The sequence below is a fragment of the Anguilla rostrata genome, chromosome 8 (genome assembly GCF_018555375.3).
Source record: "Anguilla rostrata isolate EN2019 chromosome 8, ASM1855537v3, whole genome shotgun sequence".
NCBI lineage: Eukaryota > Metazoa > Chordata > Actinopteri > Anguilliformes > Anguillidae > Anguilla > Anguilla rostrata.
Window position 1 is genome coordinate 46,933,218 of NC_057940.1, and position 18,832 is coordinate 46,952,049.

Sequence of the window (18,832 nt, forward strand, 5' to 3'; positions counted from 1 at the left end):
AAAATGAAGACAGTAGGAATTTGAGGACGTATTTCAGTGTGGATTGGGAACTGGCTACAGGCTAGAACACAAAAAGTAGTTTGAGGGTTAATATCTGAACAGGGAACTCTTGGAAATGGAGTCCCACAAGGATTGGTGCTGGGACCACTGCCTTTCCTCATTTATATCAATGACCTTGACAGGGACATGAGACAAATTTGCAGATGATATGAAACAGGTCCAGCTTGGAATACTGAAGGGGAGATTTGATTGAGGCTTTTAAATTCATAAAGGGCATTAACAAAGTGAACTACAAGAGATTCTTCAGGTTGAGTTCTGTTAGTAGAACGAGGGGACATAAATTAGTGAAAGGTAAATTCCGTACAGACATTAAAGAATTTTTTCATGCACAGTCATAGAGGCAGAAACTGTAGGGATTTTGAAGACCAGGCTTGATACAATGTTAAATACTATCTAACCTGTAGGTAATCAGCACACTACGTATAATTTAGTCAGAAAAATGGTGAGCACTGTTAAATGGCCTGTTTTTGTCATTATATTGTTATGTTATGTCATTGGAAAGTCAACAGCGAGCCAGGCCTAATCGCCCAATCTGTGGACGACCTTACTGACAGTACGCTGGCTGAATGGAAGCAAATCCCTGCAGCAATGCTCTAACATCTAGTTTTGAAGAAAGGGTGGACCAACTCCATATTTAATCCCATAATTTTGGATAAGATATTGGTTGTCAGGTGTATCATATTTTTGGCCAAGTAGTGTATTTACAGCAAGTTCCAGTGAACAAAACCCATAGTATTTTAGTCCCAAAATGTGCTAACTCAGCGAAACATCATAAACTGTCCATTGTTTACTTATCATTCTCAGGAAGAATTATCATTGTTAGCTTCGCCATTGTATACACACTGAAAGTACTAAGTAAATGTTATTGCCGGCGTGCATAGACTCCCTAGAACAAGACGAGCCCAAATACAAGGTTCTCAGACTAGTACTGACCAAGAAGTCCTTCAGTATAGCCAATGGGACCTGCCATGTGCAAGCAACGACTCCACATGAAAAGCTTAATTTCTGCCCCGTACACAGCTAGTCAGAGGCAAACAATTTTAGTGACGACTGAGAAGCAAATTTAACCACTGGAAATCATCCGAGGGAACCCATAGTGGAAGAAACGTCCAGGTTGGCCTACAAAAAGACGTCAGCACTGTAACACTCTATTCACACATAGCCAATAAATATATCTCCTTTATTTCCAAACCATTGTTGTGTTTATGATATTTCACTAAGTTGGGCTCTACAGATGTACAGAATTATGACTGGTTGTTGAACTCAGTAGTTCTGAGTAAACCTGACCAGCCCTCACTACAGAATCCATTCAAAAAAAAAATCTTTTAGGTGAGAAAAAAACTTCCACTGCGTTGAGCTTCTTTTACCTTCTTTCAGTAATATCTAGAGAAAACACATTTCCAAGGGTTACCTTTCTGAAAAGACCAGGGCTGCGTGTCCCAGAGTCTCCTTAGTGCTACGTGCATCGTAAGGTATACCTTAAGGGCTTCCTTTATGTCTCGAACTGTTTCCCAGCACCTCCTTAACTAGGGTATACCTTCTGAAAGGTATACCTTTAAAAGGGTGGTCTGAGGCACTAGTAAGCTGTACCTTAGCGATGCGCTCAGCTTATCCTGTCAGTTTTAGCCTTATTATGCCAACATTTTGTTTTTCAAATCGACAGTTGTACTACAGTGCGCATCTAGTAGCACATCTGCATGCGAAAATGACATAGATAGTTTAATATTAACTTTATGAAAATTAATTATTCAATCAACGTTTCTGTCCATGTCCACAGCACATCATGAGAATGTTGTCGTTTCACCCGTCTATTCCCATCATGATGGTAATTAAGTATAAGGCCTATCCATAATACTAATACAATAATAATACTATAATAATTTGTGAAAAAAAAAAGTTTTTTAAAATTTATACGTAGTGTAGCTAACTGAGGATATGGCTTTTCTGACTGCATACCCTGTAGATATTAGTTTGTTTGTGTATGAGTCAATGATCACACTGACTTGGAACAAACCGCCGGTTTATTAAGAATATAAAAGCCGCGTGAGCAAAGCAGACACCGAGTGAGTCTACCTGCATGACTGAACTAGAGGGAACTAGAGCACATTGATTGGCCTAGCCATAAACACACATACAGGTACGGTGGCTCATAATGAACAAACAGGACAAATGATCTACATCCCTTTCCTTTAGCTCACACGTCCTATATAAAATAAAATAGCACTGGGTAAATATCAACATTACAGAACATTTCTTTCTTACCATGTTGTACAATTTTCAGTGATCAACCCAATAATTATATTCTTGGTTAAATCTAAGACTATCCAACAGCAAATCAAGGTGGATGAACATATCAATTTAACAGGTAGGCCTATTTATAAGGCATACCTGGTATAGAATTAATCATGATCAATTTCCACAGACGCGCTTTTGCCTGCAGAGAAAAGTCCGCGGGAATCAGTGGATATGCTGCTACAGTTGCCTATATATTATTGTGTGACAAAAACAAATTAACATTAGACCTTTGTTTCAATAAGAACAAAATAATTCACCCATATGTAGCCTATATCCTTTTTCGTGGGCTTCCAAGAAGTCCCAGACTATGGCGTATATGTCCTGATTGATGCTCTTTATTTTATCTTTTGTAGCCTATATGTACATATTTATTGAAACTATCACAAGGTCTCGTCTTGACTCTTAAAGAGATTAGTAGATGATTGTTTAGTAGGCATAGCTTCCTCTTCTGCAATATTATATTGATGTAAAATGATTATGACAACACTTGTTATATTAAAACGTCATTCATAAGCCTTTACAAGTGAGACAATCGATTCGCTTGGCGTCGATTGATAAACTTTTCAGCACCACAGTGAAGGCCAGCTCCAATTTATGATGTACCTTTGGACGTGTCCCTTAAGGAAACTGTTAAGGTATAGTCTGGGAAACACTTGTAAAAAAGCGGTTTCCCTTTGAAAGGTATACCTTAGAAACCTTCGTAAAACGTTAAGGTACATCGAAACTCGGAAATGACTATGCCTATAGACAAAAGGATTGACAAACTGTAACCATTTCATTTTGGGTATGTCATATTCAGGCTTGTGTCCCTTTCCGCAGATGGAAAATTTGTCAAATCCTTGCCCATTTTGGGGGTGCCCTATTTAAAGCTTTACAGTATAACTCCAGGTGTGAGCATCACAGAGACTTGAAAAATTGCTTAAATTAAACATTGCTTAAATTAGACATTTGTACCATTTAGATTTGTATTAGTTTATATTCATAATTTTAGAAGAAATAAAGTGCCACAAATGCAATTATCTTGGCAAAAAAGAAAACATGAATTGATTCTTTTTTAGTTTGAAATGAACAACTGATAAATATAAATCAGGTTAAAAACTATGCATATCCTGGATCAAAAACTCCTTGACCACAAGTGCGTAAAATCCCAAGGGTGGATATGCAGAACTACTAAAGATCTATGAAGCAAAAAGTAAGCAGTGTACCCAATTATGCATTGTTGTAAATCACAACATAGGCTAATCATATATTTCACTACAAATCTACTGTTTTGACTCCATCAACTCACTTTTGCATAATTTTTAAGTGGGAATTACAAGCTCTCTGTTAGCAAAGGGGCCTAAAATATCTAGGGAACCAGAACCATATCCAAAATCTCTCCAAAAATTAATAAAATTATTTTTGTCTATTATAAAGAATATAAATTAGCCCCCTATGATGTTTAAGATGAAACATTGATATTAAATTTCTTTAAATAATGCAAAAAAATTGTGACACAATGTGGTATATACACACCTAAATGTGTAATCATTAACTCGCGCATGTTTTTCTGTACTCTACTGCATATAATGTTTTATTGTATGGGGATGGGACGACATTAAAACAATATTCAACCATCCACTGAAACATTCTGGCTATGTTTCAGCTTCACATCAGATCCAGTGCATGAAACATAAACATGACTGAGCTACCAACAAATGCTTACGCTACAGTGTGAAATATCCTCATAATAAAATAGCACTAACCTATGTAAAGAGACTTAATTTAAAAAATAACATACATAACCGCAATATTTTGAGCAGTAATACTCAGATATTGGGAAGGAAATCTTATCTTTGTTCAGTAGAGAGAATCAATGCTGTCATTCTCTTCTTCTAACTTAACCCAGAAAGCAATATCAGATAGGTCTATCAGCAAATATATAACTTAGCCATGCTCAGAGGTTCTCAATAATAATAATAATAATAATATTTTCCATAAAATGATGGAACTCGATAACTTTTTGCCAGGTGCAGTGTCTTTTACTGCTATCACAGACTGTAAGCAGAAAGCCACGGATCACATCATCACGGTTCAGAGAAATATGCCATGTCAGAGGGCAGACATCTGCTGAAAATCTGGCAGAAAGAATTATAGAAAAGAAGTATACAGACAGCAGACATAGAGGGGGGTCTGAAGTTGGAGCCAACTGCAGTGGAAGAGTACTGTCAGCAACAAGAGGTTAACCACTATCCTTGTGGCTTCCTTGTACATCTGGATGCTCCATGGATGGGGTCATCCCCAGATGGACTAATTTATGACCCTGAAGCACAGCCAGTATTTGGCCTACTGGACATGAAATGCCCCAACGTCAGGAGTTATGTGGACTGCCCCTACATCAAGCTGCAGGATGGCACACCAGGGTTGAAACTTACACATGCATACTACTGGCAGATCCAGGGCCAGTTGTTGATATCAGATTTGGAGTGGTGCGACTTTGTTGTGTACTCGCAGGAGGACCTGTTCATCCAGCGATTCCAGAGAGACAATGCGGTTATTAAAGAAATTGGGGAGAAGGCGGACTATTTCTTTTTTTATGTCTACCTTTGGAAGTTTCTGTCTTGAATCTCAGTGTGTATTCTGCATATGTGTTCTGTGCCTTGTGTGATGATTGGAAGAGGTGTTATCTGTCTGCCAGCTTATGTATGGTGCTTAGGGGTGACAGAACACAGTGTTTCTCAGCACAAAACTGATGTACTGAATTGTAATGAAAATATGATACATTGACACTTGAATGTTGCAGTTAATAAGGCTGACAACAGTGGTGCAAGTTTTCAGGTTGTTTTTTTTACCACCTACGCATTTTCACTTGAAAATTAACACAATAGCAAATTTGTTTCCAGCATCATTATTAACAATGTCACTGTGATGTTTCATTAAAAAAAACTGATTGGATTTACCATTGGATTGTGTGTATGTGCATGGCTGTGTGTGTGTGCACGCATTTTCAGGACTATTTTGCCCAAGCTTTGACCAGTGGTCCACTTTCGTAGTTGAGGAGGAGACATGCAACTGTGTACAGCTGGTTGAGTTCCCAATGGTGGAGAGGGGGATGACACTGTCAAACAGCTTGTGCTCCTTCAACCTGCGAATCAGTCGCTCAACGTAGACTGTCAGCTTTGCAATTGTTTCAGTCTCCCTCACATCTGATGCTGGCATCTGTATTCTCTTGTACAGGAAAGGTGGTCTGTAGACTTTACAGGGCACAAAGTCATTTACAATAAAACCTTTGTCCACCATTATTGCCATTTCCGGCTTCAGCAAAGGAACAATTCCAGACTCTTTCAGAATCTGCTTGTCGCTGACAGAACCAGCATACAGGGCTGAAATAAAGGTGACTGCTCCATGTGATGCCATGCCAATCAGGCAAACCTACGAGGATTAAAATATAGGGTTGGTTAAGCTACTTTGAAGCTTTATTATTACTACCAGCTTTAGTAAATACGTTTACAGACAAAGTATACGTTTTCGGAGTATTAAAGTGTCAAATATTATTATGAGTTTAATAGCTTACCTTATGTACAACCGAATGTCATCATCTGAGCCAATAAATCGCTGCAAACCAAAGCTTTGTCTGACATTCACCGCTTCAATTTGTCTCCTTAGCTCCCGGTTCTCTTCACGGAGCTCTTTATTTTCAATGAAGGCCAGATCGACAACGGAGGGGTTAGGGGCTGCACAATAATCATGCTCACTCCAGCCTTCAACCCGCGGGAAATCTTCCTCTTCAACCTCCTCAGCTGCCACTGGTCTCTCTCTCCTCTCCCATACTCCAGGTTTTTGGTGTTTCCGTGGTGTAGTTGTTCCAGTGGAAGAGTGTAGGGATCGCTCTTTTTCTTAGTCACCATCGTCCGCTGGGTGTGGCTGGCTCTGACAGCTCGTCAGGTCTAAAGTGTCGGCTACAGACCCGTGTGTGGTCTGTAACCTGGAATTGGTCCCTTCTAATTTTGACCAGCCACTTTCTCCTCAGGTCTTCCTTTGATGGAAATTTATGGAAGCTTAGCACCGTATTAAATATGGCAGAAGCCTCACATTAGGGTACACAACAATGTTCAGCTGTAAAGCCGGCACGTTTTTGAAATTTAATTACTTTGGTCTTTTTCAAAATCATGTCTAAATAGTAACCGGTTAATTAATTAGTTCACTAAATGTCGCTCGTCAGTCGTCGCTTGCTATCGCTTGACACTTCACCGGTAGTTCTAGACCTGGCCTATTTTTTAGCGGAACTACGTCATCACCGCCGTGTGCATATCATCAATTGCAAAGTCTAGAATCAAGAGCAGACATCAACAGCTCTCTTCTACATTCGCTAACGACACAAATGAATATACCTGCCTAACGAAACACATCTGTGAAGCCAATTCAACAAATAGTTGTAGTACCTTAAAATGGGGGGACCATGTACAAAAGGTGCTCTCATTTCTAAACGGTTCATCCGATATGTATGAAAATAGCCTCAAATTAAAGCAGTCTGCACTTCAACCTCATTGTCATTGTATCCTTTCAAACTCAAAGTGCTAGAGTACAGAACCAAAATAACAAAAAATCGTAGGGCTATTGTTGGGTTAACCTTGTTGCTAGGACAGAAAACAAATATTTTGTTGTAAAAGACTATTTTCATGAATGCCCAGATAGACACTCTTGTCTAGTGTGTCATGCTTGGGGGGTGTAGTTGCAGATAAGTCTGCAGGGAAGGGGTGCTTGGTAAATGGACGACCGGCACAACAATAGTGGCGCTTAGAAACTTCGTCTTTGGCATAGTTGTACTGAATTGTCTACTAATAAAGCTAGAATGCAGAGTTTGTGTTTTCAACTCATAGTTTGGTTGCAGGAGCACAGAAATCTGAGTTGAACGATCTCAGAACACCAGCGTCATGGCCACTAGGGGATTGCACCAACAAGTTAAACAATAAAGTGAATTTCATCCACAATTTTTGTTCATATTTATTTAAGATGACAATAATTCTGGAGGGCACTGTATGACATCAATATTTGTATTGATTTCCACCCCTTACATATCGCAGCATCCTGCTGGTCATTCATTTTATTTTTTACTACTACAACACAAGCATGGACCACAATAGACCTTGATCAAAATCCTAGTGCCTAATTTTTCAAATTTTAACTTGCAGAACATTTCTATAAACTCCTTCATCAAAATTATAAATGCAAATAAAACCGAGGCCTCAACTCCAAACCTTGTGGGACTATTTTCCACTGTACCTTTTCCATCCCTTCTACTTGTGTGTTCTACCATAAAGCCAATTCCAAACTCACTCTGAAATAACTGTTGTAAATTCCCACCAACTCCATTTTGACAATGAGTCATATACTTCATCAAATGATTTATGCTTCATGCTTTATTAAGTTTAACTACTAAACATCTTGAGATTTGAATGAAGCCACTTTGTAGCTTCCTCAAAGAAGTCCAATGCATGACCTTCTCCTGCAAAAACCAGGATACCTTTCGACACAGTTTTACATGGAATAAATACCTGCGACGAGGGGCTTCGGGAGAGTCATTGGGAGCCACACCCCGAGCAACAGATGCTAAGAACTCTTGTCTCTTCTGTTGAACCAGACAGGCAGCACGGATAATTTTATGGTGTGGTGTGCGGAGGTAAGGGCGGTTGACTTTCTGAGCAAGGTCCTCTGTCACTATCTCCAGATCAGTCTGAAAGGGGCAAAAGCTTGCATTACTTTTCTCATGGTAAAAACACACAAGACACAAATATGTACAAACAAATTATATGTGTCTCATCACTGTACCTGCATAAGTTCAAATATTTCTTTCTTTGTGCTTTTGGGTTCCAGAAAGAAGCCATATGGGTAAGAGCACTTGAGGATGCGGCGAGTCTTGAGAAGCTCATGTACAGCGTCTTCAATGAACATGGTGTCAGGTGCAGTGCCCTCCCCTGAGGCAACAGGGACCAAGATGACCACTCAATTAGTTTTCATACTGAAGGTACAAACTGTTCGATACATTCTTTACTTCTCTTAAAGTTAGCATGTGCCATTACCAACTGTGCCAATAATAACACAATATAATAATACAATATTTTTGTTAGAATTACCAAAGTGAATGAGCAGTCTCCATTTTCCTCCTCTATTACTCTTTACTAAACACAGACCTAACTGTATCAGCATACATACTCTTAATTATCTCTTATTATTTAATATTTAAATTAGTGCTATATTATAATGACACAGCTGGAATTAATGTATGAAAAGTGTTTGTCATTTATTACTATTATTATTAACAGAATAATATGATGAATAATAATACATGGATAATGATGCAATAATAACAGTACATCAATAACTACTACTACTACTACTACTACTAATAACAATAATAATAATAATCTGATTTATCCTACTTACCTGCTATAGCTTACTATCTAAATGAACCCTTACATAGGGAAAGAGGCTAATCTCAACTTGCCTCCAAGGAGCTTGATGTACCCTATACAGCATGTAAGGATAAATAGCTCAGTCATATTAATCATGAAACGTAACATGAAAGGAGGCAGCGCTCTAACCCAATCATAGCTCCCTAAAAAGATGGTCAGGTTAAGCTATAGCTTAGATTGAACAACAGCAGTTGAACTGTCAATTGAAACTCCCTCCATTTTTGATGTTACACAGTTGTCAAGATCAACTGCTAGTTGACACTGAGAATGAATGAGACAAAGCTGGGAGTACCAGACCTGTAGAGCAGTTATGGATTTCATTTATAGGTTTAATTATTTAATTTCTCTTTTATTTAACCGGTTGAGTCCCATTGAGCTATCTATCTCTTTTACAAAGGAGCCCTGGCTATGAGAACAATAAGCACATATTACAACATAAAAAACAATCCAAAAACAACGACACAACATATTACATTATACATTCTCAAATAAAACTGCTGCAAACCTCTGTTTTAAGGTCTGCAGTAGACTTTTAAAATCACGCAAAGAGATTAAATGTTCCAGTTTTGCTTCTTTCTGGAACTGATTACAGGACCATGGAATATAATTACTAAAAGCTGTTATTCCAAATTCCGAGAAACGGCAGGGGACAGAGAGAACTGGAAAGTTCTGACAGCGCAGGTTTTAAGAACATGTATTGCAATTAAAAAGACATTTAAAATAGCCAGGGAGTTGCGCTATTATGGCTTTGTAAATAAAAATGAGCCAAAGAAACCATCTACAGTAAAGAAGTCAGGCCTGCCCTTTTGTACAATGACAGTGATGTGTGAGGTATGTAGCATTTAAAATAAAACGTAAAGCTTCATGGTAAACTTGTGCCTATAGCCAGAAGAGTGGTAGCAGAGGCATGCATATAAATGATTTCACCATATTCAATCACAGGGAGAAATGTAGTTACAACCAGTCTTTTCCTCATGACAAAATTGAAACATGGTTGATTTCTAAAATAAAAACCCAAATTAGTCTACAGTTTTTAATGAAATTGTTAATGTGTGTTTTAAAAGTAAGCTTTTCATTCAGCCACATTCCATTTGAATTTGGAAGATGGTGCTTGCTCAATACACTTACCATCAGTAGTACAGATGCCATAAACCAAAAGCTGGGAGCATGACCTATAAAAATACCTAAGTTCGGTTTTGTCCAAATTAAGACCAATCTGAGATCAGTAAAAGCAGCCTCAATGGAGTTAAAAGATTCTTGGAGGTCCTGGACAGCTTTAGACAGGGAGGTGGGCCAGGAGTAGAAAATTGTATCGTTTGCGCATAAATATTAAATAGGACTAGACCAGAATAGGGAGCACCGCAAGAAATTATTTATGAATCAGATGATGAGTAGTGGGGCAGCTAAGTGCAAATTTTGGCAGAATCGTTCACTTTGTGATACAAGCACCAAATTTAGAACAGGGACTCATCAAGGGTTAGCTGATATAACAACAACGTTAGCCACTTGAAAATCAACCTGTAATGGTAATTATATGAGTGAATGTCATGCATTACCAGGGCACACTGGTGACATCACTGCTGTGAAACTCAGCATGAAGTTCAGTCTCAGCTTCTGTCCAGTAATACAGTTAAGTGTCCCAAATGATATCTAATTAGCCCCCACGTCAGTTAGATATCCGCACCGGAATTGACAGGATGTGCCAGCGCGGGAGAGCTGAGCCAAGGATGATGGAGCTTTAGTCATCCGGATGGTGTACAGATCGCACGGGACTTGAATGACACTGGATGAACGATTGGGCTAGGTGTAGGGCAATTTATTGCATGAACCTAGTTGTATTCCATACAAGAAAGTGCATATAATCCTGACAGTGCTGCATTAGTAGCCACACACTATGAGAAAGGTACACGTCAGTGTCATGCATTCATGAAAGCACTTGAATCTGAGGTTCAATGCACATTTTACCAGCCAATTAAGAAGAACAAAGTTGACTTTTTCAATAAAGAAGCACATTCAAGCAGCTCTACTCAAAAGATGCTGACGGGTGACTCCCATCTTTTCTCTCAACTTTTCATCTCTTGTCAAAGATGGGAGGATCTTAATAGAATTCTTTCAGCATGAAAACAATCAATTCCCTGCCTCTCTGAGTGATAACTGACAGCTTCATGTAAGAAATCTCTACTGGCTGAGATCTTTGAATCTGAAGTCAAGATGCTAGATCGTGAACCAGTGGCAGATGCTATTGACATTGATGGCTCAGCATTAGTGAATTCCTTGACACCACGAGCATCAAAAACGTTCGGTCAGTATGCCATGCAAGATGTTATTCCTGCAGTAAAGGCTTATGCCAAAGTACAAGCTCTCAGATATAGTTTTTGATGTTTACGTTCCATCTAGTCTGAAGGCTGAAGCAAGAACAAAGCGAGGGCAAGGAATGAGGAGGGTGACAGACTTCACTAAAACACCCAATAATTGGCACAAGTTTCTGCGAGACAACACCAACAAAACGGAGCTCTTTCATTTTCTAGCAGACAAAATTGCTGGCGTCCAAACAGCAAATGCAATTGTTGTGACCAAAGGGGACAATGCACAGTCCAATCAAGCAATGTGTCTAAACAATGTATCTCCCTGTACTCATGAAGAAGCAGATACACACATGTTTGTGCATGCAAAAGATTCAGTCCTAAATGGCAACAAGGTATTGATGATTAAAGCAAATGACACAGATGTGATTGTAATAGCAGTATCTTGTTTTCCATCCCTGAAAGAGCTGGGTCTTGCAAAACTGTGGATTGCCTTTGGTCAAGGACGAAGCCTGAAATGGATCCCCGTTCATCTAGATGCCTAATTACCACGAAAAATGAAACATCAAATAAAATTAGACAACTGAGACATAGAATGTCTTAAACCCTCCAAAAATGATGAATAAATCCATCCTACAAACCCAGATGTTGCGAAAATAGAATCTCCATGTTTCAAAACATTGAATGTTAAATATATTTTTAAAAATTAAAATAAATTATTATTATTAATAATAATAATACTAATAATAATAATAATACAATTATAAAATAAAAAACCTGCATCCATTCATGTAAATAAATGAAGCAAAGAGACGGTGCAGGCGGAGCTAAGGCCATTACATATTTTGGCCGATGAGCACTCTTTGTGTAGGCATGAATTATAAGGTGACAGCTCCTAATTAACGGGGTTATAAAAATTGTTTAAAAATCATAGGAATTGACCCCTCAAATATTAATTTTAGACAGTTTGTTTTGATTATATGAAGATAATTGCATCCAGTAGCCATAATTGGGCGGCCACCTTGTAAAATGGCAGCCATATTGGATTTTCGTTTGGCTAACGTTAATTTCTTAATAAGCAGCCTAAAGGTGAATCACATGCAAAATTTCATGCTTGTATCACCATCTGAACAATTTTGCACGTAGCTGCCCCACTAGAATGGTGATTGTTTGAAAATTGAATGTAGGCCAAAAATTTATATACATCTAGGCTAAAGATATTCAAACTCAGTTTTACACAACTCTGCATACTACATGTTACCAAACATTTTTTTTGGCAAGTCAATTAGGCCATCTTGTTTGTTCACATCAGAGAACATTTTAAAACAATCAATTAAGCCGCGTTTCCACCGCAGGAACTTTACCCCGGAACTAGGAACCTTTTGAGGAACTCTAAATTTAGTTCCTGGGGCTTTATTTTACCCCCCAAAAAGTTCCTGCTCGGGGGGTAGTACTTTCCGAAAGTACAGGAACCTTTTGGGTGGAGCTTGCAGCGCTGAACATTTCTGATTGGTTGAGTACTCGCAGCATTTTTTTGCATTTATTTTCCGCCATTAACCGCCATGTTTGAAAATATGCAGCCGCAAACCAATTTATTTTCATAATAACTTCAAATCAAACTTGAGCCGCGTTTCCACCGCAGGAACTATACCCCGGAACTAGGAACCTTTTGAGGAACTCAGTGCGTTTCCACCGCAGGAACTAGGGTCTAAATTTAGTTCTGGGGGCTTTGTTTTACCCCCCAAAACGTTCCTGCTCGGGGGGTAGTACTTTCCGAAAGTACAGGAACCTTTTGGGTGGAGCTTGCAGCGCTGAACATTTCTGATTGGTCGAGTACTCGTAGCATTTGTGTTGTATTTATTTTCCGCCATTACCCGCCATGTTTGAAAATATGCAGCGGCAAACCAATTTATTTTCATAATAACAAATCAAACTTGTATGTTATGCGGCGCAGTAGCCTACTTTTGGTTATAGCCTGTCAACGTCTTGGAATTATAACGTGTGCTCTTCTGTTCTTTTCTTGCTTTAGTATTCGTTTTATAAAATGCTAAGCATTCGTGCTGGGACAGCATATTACGTAGGCTACCAAAACATTCAAACGGATTAATTCGGTTGCTGAATATTTTCTTCCGGATTTTCTTTGTTAGCCCGTTGTAATTGACTCAAAACGTTTGATACAGTTATGTGAGGTATGCGGTAGTTCTGCATAATTAACATTGGTGATACAGTACAAGCAAACTGGAAATCACCTTCCGCACTTTTTATCCGGGTAAAATAACAGGTTAATTCTAGTAATCTTCCCTTTGCTTTTTCAGACTGCCGTAATTTTACTCAATTTTACTGCCATTTTTCAATTCCACGAAAAGACCAGGAAGACTATGGACTCATTTATGGTGCATGGTTCGCATCTGGAGGGCACACTTCGCTGCTCGGCTAGCAGTAACTTCGAAGGAAAGCAAACGGTGGCTGTACCACTACTAAAATTACATTTTCACGCAAGTCCGAGTTTTCGTTCTATTCTTGTCATTTTGCGATTAGCCTATATGGAATTGACGACGAGAAAGTAATAAAACAGCAAATTGTTTACAACGTGTGCATGTTTTCTGCTGTTAATGAATGTGTTTGAGAGGATATATGAAAATCAATAAATACAAAAGTAACCATATATAGTCATTGTTGGTAACCCGTTGTATATAAGTGGAATAAACCCCTCCGGGCTGTCCCGGTTATTAGAAAATAATGTAGGCTACTTTGGTGGTAGTATGGGGTTACAGAAGAAATCATATGACAGATGGACCGACGACAACGTCAGTGGGCTAATTTTCCTAATCTTCGCGGTACTTTAGACCCCGGTGGAAACGCAGACAACCATTGGCTGAAGGAACCTTTTAGTTCCTGGTAAAGTAGTTCCTGGGACTGAAAGTTCCGGGTAATTTTGGTGGAAACGCGGCTTTGTATGTTATACGGCGCAGTAGCCTAGTTTTGGTTATAGCCTGTCAACGTCTTGGAATTATAACGTGTGCTCTTCTGTTCTTTTCTTGCTTTAGTATTCGTTTGATAAAATGCTAAGCATTCGTGCTGGGACAGCATATTACGTAGGCTACCAAAACATTCAAACGGATTAATTCGGTTGCTGAATATTTTCCGGATTTTCTTTGTTAGCCCGTTGTAATTGACTCAAAACGTTTGATACAGTTATGTGAGGTATGTGGTAGTTCTGCGTAATTAACATTGGTGATACAGTAAAAGCAAACTGGAAATCACCTTCCGCACTTTTTGTCAGGGTAAAATAACAGGTTAATTCTAGTAATCGTCCCTTTAGCTTTTTCAGACTGCCGTAATTTTACTCCATTTTACTGCCATTCTTCAATTCCACGAAAAGACCAGGAAGACTATGGACTAATTTATGGTGCATGGTTCGCATCTGGAAGGCACACTACGCTGCTCGGCTAGCAGTAACTTCGAAGGAAAGCAAACGGTGGCTGTACCACTACTAATTTAAATGTTCACGCAAGTCCGAGTTTTCATTCTATTCTTGTCATTTTGCGATTAGCCTATATGGAATTGACGATGAGAAAGTAATCAAACAGCAAATTGTTTACAACGTGTGCATGTTTTCTGCTGTTGTTGCCAGTTATATTGGAAATGTGAATGCATTCTGTCGCTTCGGATGTCAAGACATGAAAGCGAATGTTCGCATAAAAACATAATGAATGTGTTTGAGAGGATATATAAAACAGTTACAATCTGACTATTGGCCTGTTACATACTATTTGTTGCATAACAACGGTCCAAGTTCAACTACCAACAACATTTTTGCTTGACAACGGTAAAATATGCCCAAACGGCTGCAGAAGAATATTTCAATTCCAGGTGATTAAATCGATAAAAATCAATAAATACAAAAGTAACTATATACAGTCATTGTGGGTAGCCCGTTGTATATAAGTGGAATAAACCCCTCCGGGCTGTCCCGGTTATTAGAAAATAATGTAGGCTACTTCGGTGGTAGTATGGGGTTACAGAAGAAATCATATGACAGATGGACGGACGACAACGTCGCTTTTTCATACGTCAGTGGGTCATCTTTACGGGACTTTAGACCGCGGTGGAAACGCAGACAACCATGGGCTGAAGGAACCTTTTAGTTCCTTGAAAAGTAGATTCTGGGACTAAAAGTTCCGGGTAATTTTGGTGGAAACGCGGTTTTAAAGACAGATTTACATACACCAGTTTCCAGTCTCTTTCAACAGTCTGGAAGATTCCAGAAATTCATGTAATGACTTTTTAGAAGCTTCTGATTAGCCAATTGTAGTAATTAGGAGTTCATTGGCACCTGTGGCTATATTTAAGGGCCTACCTTTAGAGCCACTGCCTTTTTGCCCTTGATACCATGGGAAAATCCAAGCAACTCAGACCTCAAAAAAAAAAAAGTCTGGTTCCTACTTAAGAGCAACTTCCAAACAGCTGAAGGTACCACAAGCATCTGTATAAACAACTGTATGCACAGACACTGCATCATTTAGGAAGGAGGCACAAATTAACTGCCAGGGCTGAACAAACTTTGGTCCAAAAGGTTCAACTGACCCAAAGACAACAACAAAGAACTGGTGAAGGAGTTGGAGGCATCAGGTACCAAAGTATCTATGTCCACCATTAAGAGAATCCTACATCACTATAGCCTGAAAGGCTGTCACGCAAGGAAGAAGCCCCTACTCCAAGACTGGCATAAAAAAGCCAGAATGAAGTTAGCAAGTAATCACCAGGATGAAGACCTAGCATTCTGGAAGAGTGTTCTCTGGTCAGATGAAACAAAAATTTAACTGTCCGGCCATAATGATCAGCGCTATGTATGGAGGAAAAGGGGTGAGGATTTTAATCTGAAGAACACCACCCCAACTGTGAACCATGGGGGTGGCAACATCATGTTTTGGGGGTGTTTTGCTGGAAAAGGAATGGTGCACTTCAGAAAATAGATGGCATCATGAGTAAGGAGGATGATCTAGAAATACTGAAGCAACACCTCAAGACATCAGCTAGAAAGTTAAAACTTGGTCACAACTGGATCCAGCAGGACAATGATCCTAAGCATACCTCCAAAGTTGTAACAAAATGGCTTAAAGACTACAAAGTGAAAGTACTGGAGTGGCCATCACAAAGCCCTGACCTGAATCCCATTGAAAATTTGTGGACTGAATTGAAAAAGCGTGTCTGAGCAAGGAGGCCCACAAACCTGACTGAGTTACACCAGTTCTGTCAGGAGGAACAGACAAAGATTCTGGCAAAGTATTGTGAGAAGCTTGTGGAAGGCTACCCCAAGTGTTAATTTCAAGTTACGCAATTAAAAGGCAATGCCATCAAATACTAACAAAAAGTGTATGCAAACGTTTGACCCATTGAAAATCTGATATAGTACATAAAAGCTAAAATAAATTTGTCTCTTAGCTATTATTTTGAAATGAACTTTTATGAAAATGAAGTACATACCATAACTGACTCAACACGGGAAATGTATGGTAACAAAATGTGTGGAGTTGTGAAAAATTGAGTTTGAATATCTTTAGCCTAGGTCTATGTAAATGTTCGGCCTCAACTGTAAGTAAAAAAAAAACACACCCTAGTAATCCCATTAAAGGTAAAAATTGGTCATGTGCAAACATCAGCCATTCATTGCTCTCTGCAAATTTTTCTGGCCCACATATGTGTGGTCCCTCTCCCCAAGGCACAATTAGCCAAATAATCCAAAAGCAACAAATATTCCAGTGTGGGGGTGGGCTGCACATTTGTGGATGCTTATATATTATTATCAATCATCATACATTACTTTTATCAATAAAATACATTAATTACATGCATTCCCAACTAGGTTACTGTCATAAAATTTAACTAAGAGGTGAAGTGCATGAGGGAAAAAACAGTATTATAAACTGAAATACAAATAAAAACTGTTTTTGATAAAGTAAACTGAAAGCCACCAAACATGTTCTTAACCCCTTTGCGCACATGCCAAATCTGGCCAATCTTTGCCCATTTATTTAAAGCTAAATAATTTCCTATTTAAAGCTTTATAACTCCAGATGTGAGCATCACAGAGACGTGAAAAATGGCTTAAATGAAGCAAGGTATTTGTACTATTTACATACTACCTCTGCCTAGATTAGTTTATATTCATAATTTAGGAAGAAATAAAGTGCCATAAATGCAGTTGTCTAGGCAAAAAAATCAAAAAGTTTTTTTTTTTAGTTTGCAATAAAATACTGAGAGATTGCAAATATACCGCAGGCAAATATACAGCAGTATACGTCCTGAATCAAAAACAATTTTACCACAAGTGCGTCTAAGGGTGGATACGCAGAACTACTAAAGATCTATGAATAAAAAAGTAAGCAGTGTGCCCAGCATCTACACATCTATCCAAAATGTCTAAATTATGCATTGCTGTAGATGACAACATAATCATGTATTTCACTACAAACTGTTTGACTGAAGAAACTCACTGTGCATCATTTTCAAGTGGGAATTACAAGCTTTCCATCAGTACAGTGGCTTAAAATATCTAGGGGTCCTAAAACATATCCAAAATCTCTCTGCGTCTTATGAAGGTTTAAGGTAAACATTGATATCAGATTTAAAAAATAATGCAAAAACATTATTGGGATGGCAGGTATGCCAAGTTATGCCTTGGCGGGGCATGCCCCTTACCTATACAGCACCGAGAGTTTGCCACTTTTCAGGGTTCCCCACAGAAATAACCACAACAGCCACAGACACTCAGCCCAGAAGGGACAATAATTAAGTGGTACTGTGCTGTTAGCCTTTATTGATCGCCGTACCAGGTTAATGTGAAGTAGCCAACACAAACGGACAGCACTAACCCATAAAAATGTACTTTGAATGGTACTTGCTCAATTGAACGGTAAATGTGAAAAAAATTTGATTATAGTCGAATTTTCTGTCACTCCCTCAATAAACAGCAAAAGTTCCAGTAGAAGATTGAATTAAATCTTATAAAGTTATATATTTTCTGAAACGTTATCGATTCCGCTTGGCCACCGTGAGCGTATAGTTGCTATGTAAATTACGGAACATGCGCAGAAATCCTAGGGCAATTTTTGGCCTATTGAAGTGTATACATGCCGTAGTAAATCGACCGCCAACCGCATTATCTAGGTATGTTAGTCCGACTCTGAAAAAATCGACTTCGTACGATTTCAGTTGGACTACAATGTTTACGTGATTTTAAAAGACCAGACTAAAACAATAAATCGACTTTTTCAAACATCATGTAAACCCGCCGACTGTCTACAGATCATGAAGTCGCCGGTTCAAGCCCAGCCAGGAACAGGTTTCTTTAACCTTTTTCCTCACTAATAATTGTCTATTACTTCTCAATTATTGCTTTTGCACCACATCTACCCGCCATTCACCGAATGTATACACTGCATTATGACGTACCATCTACATGTTCAGTTAACCGGCTACAGTATTGCAAAGTCATATGGATTCAACGGGAGCTCTTCTATTATCACCCAAGAAATTTCCTAGTTTCAATAGCTAATCAGTTCGTGGCTTAGTGGAAAGTCTCACTGTCTATGGATCATGAAGTCACAGGTTCAAGCCCTGCCTCAAGCAACTTTCTTAAACATGCTTTTTTGCTCACTAATAATTCTCTATTATTTCTCAACTATTTGCCTTTCAAATTCTAATTAAAAGAACTTTATT

At 38.7% G+C, this 18,832-nt stretch overlaps 1 protein-coding gene across 10 annotated transcripts in view; it reads right to left on the reverse strand.

The window, feature by feature from the left end:
* Positions 1-18,832, reverse strand: part of LOC135261819 (ankyrin repeat and IBR domain-containing protein 1) — a 226,930-nt gene that overhangs the window by 74,941 nt on the left and 133,157 nt on the right. For 9 of the 10 annotated variants that reach the window (XM_064348453.1, XM_064348454.1, XM_064348448.1 and 6 more), the window contains exons 15-16: positions 8,164-8,309; positions 7,890-8,068 (exon numbers count right to left, since the gene is read on the reverse strand). In XM_064348453.1, the coding sequence (XP_064204523.1) occupies positions 7,890-8,068; positions 8,164-8,309 (325 nt within the window). Of the gene's footprint in view, positions 1-5,900; positions 6,371-7,889; positions 8,069-8,163; positions 8,310-18,832 lie in introns of those variants that run through there. The other variant, XM_064348456.1, reaches the window with a different exon arrangement.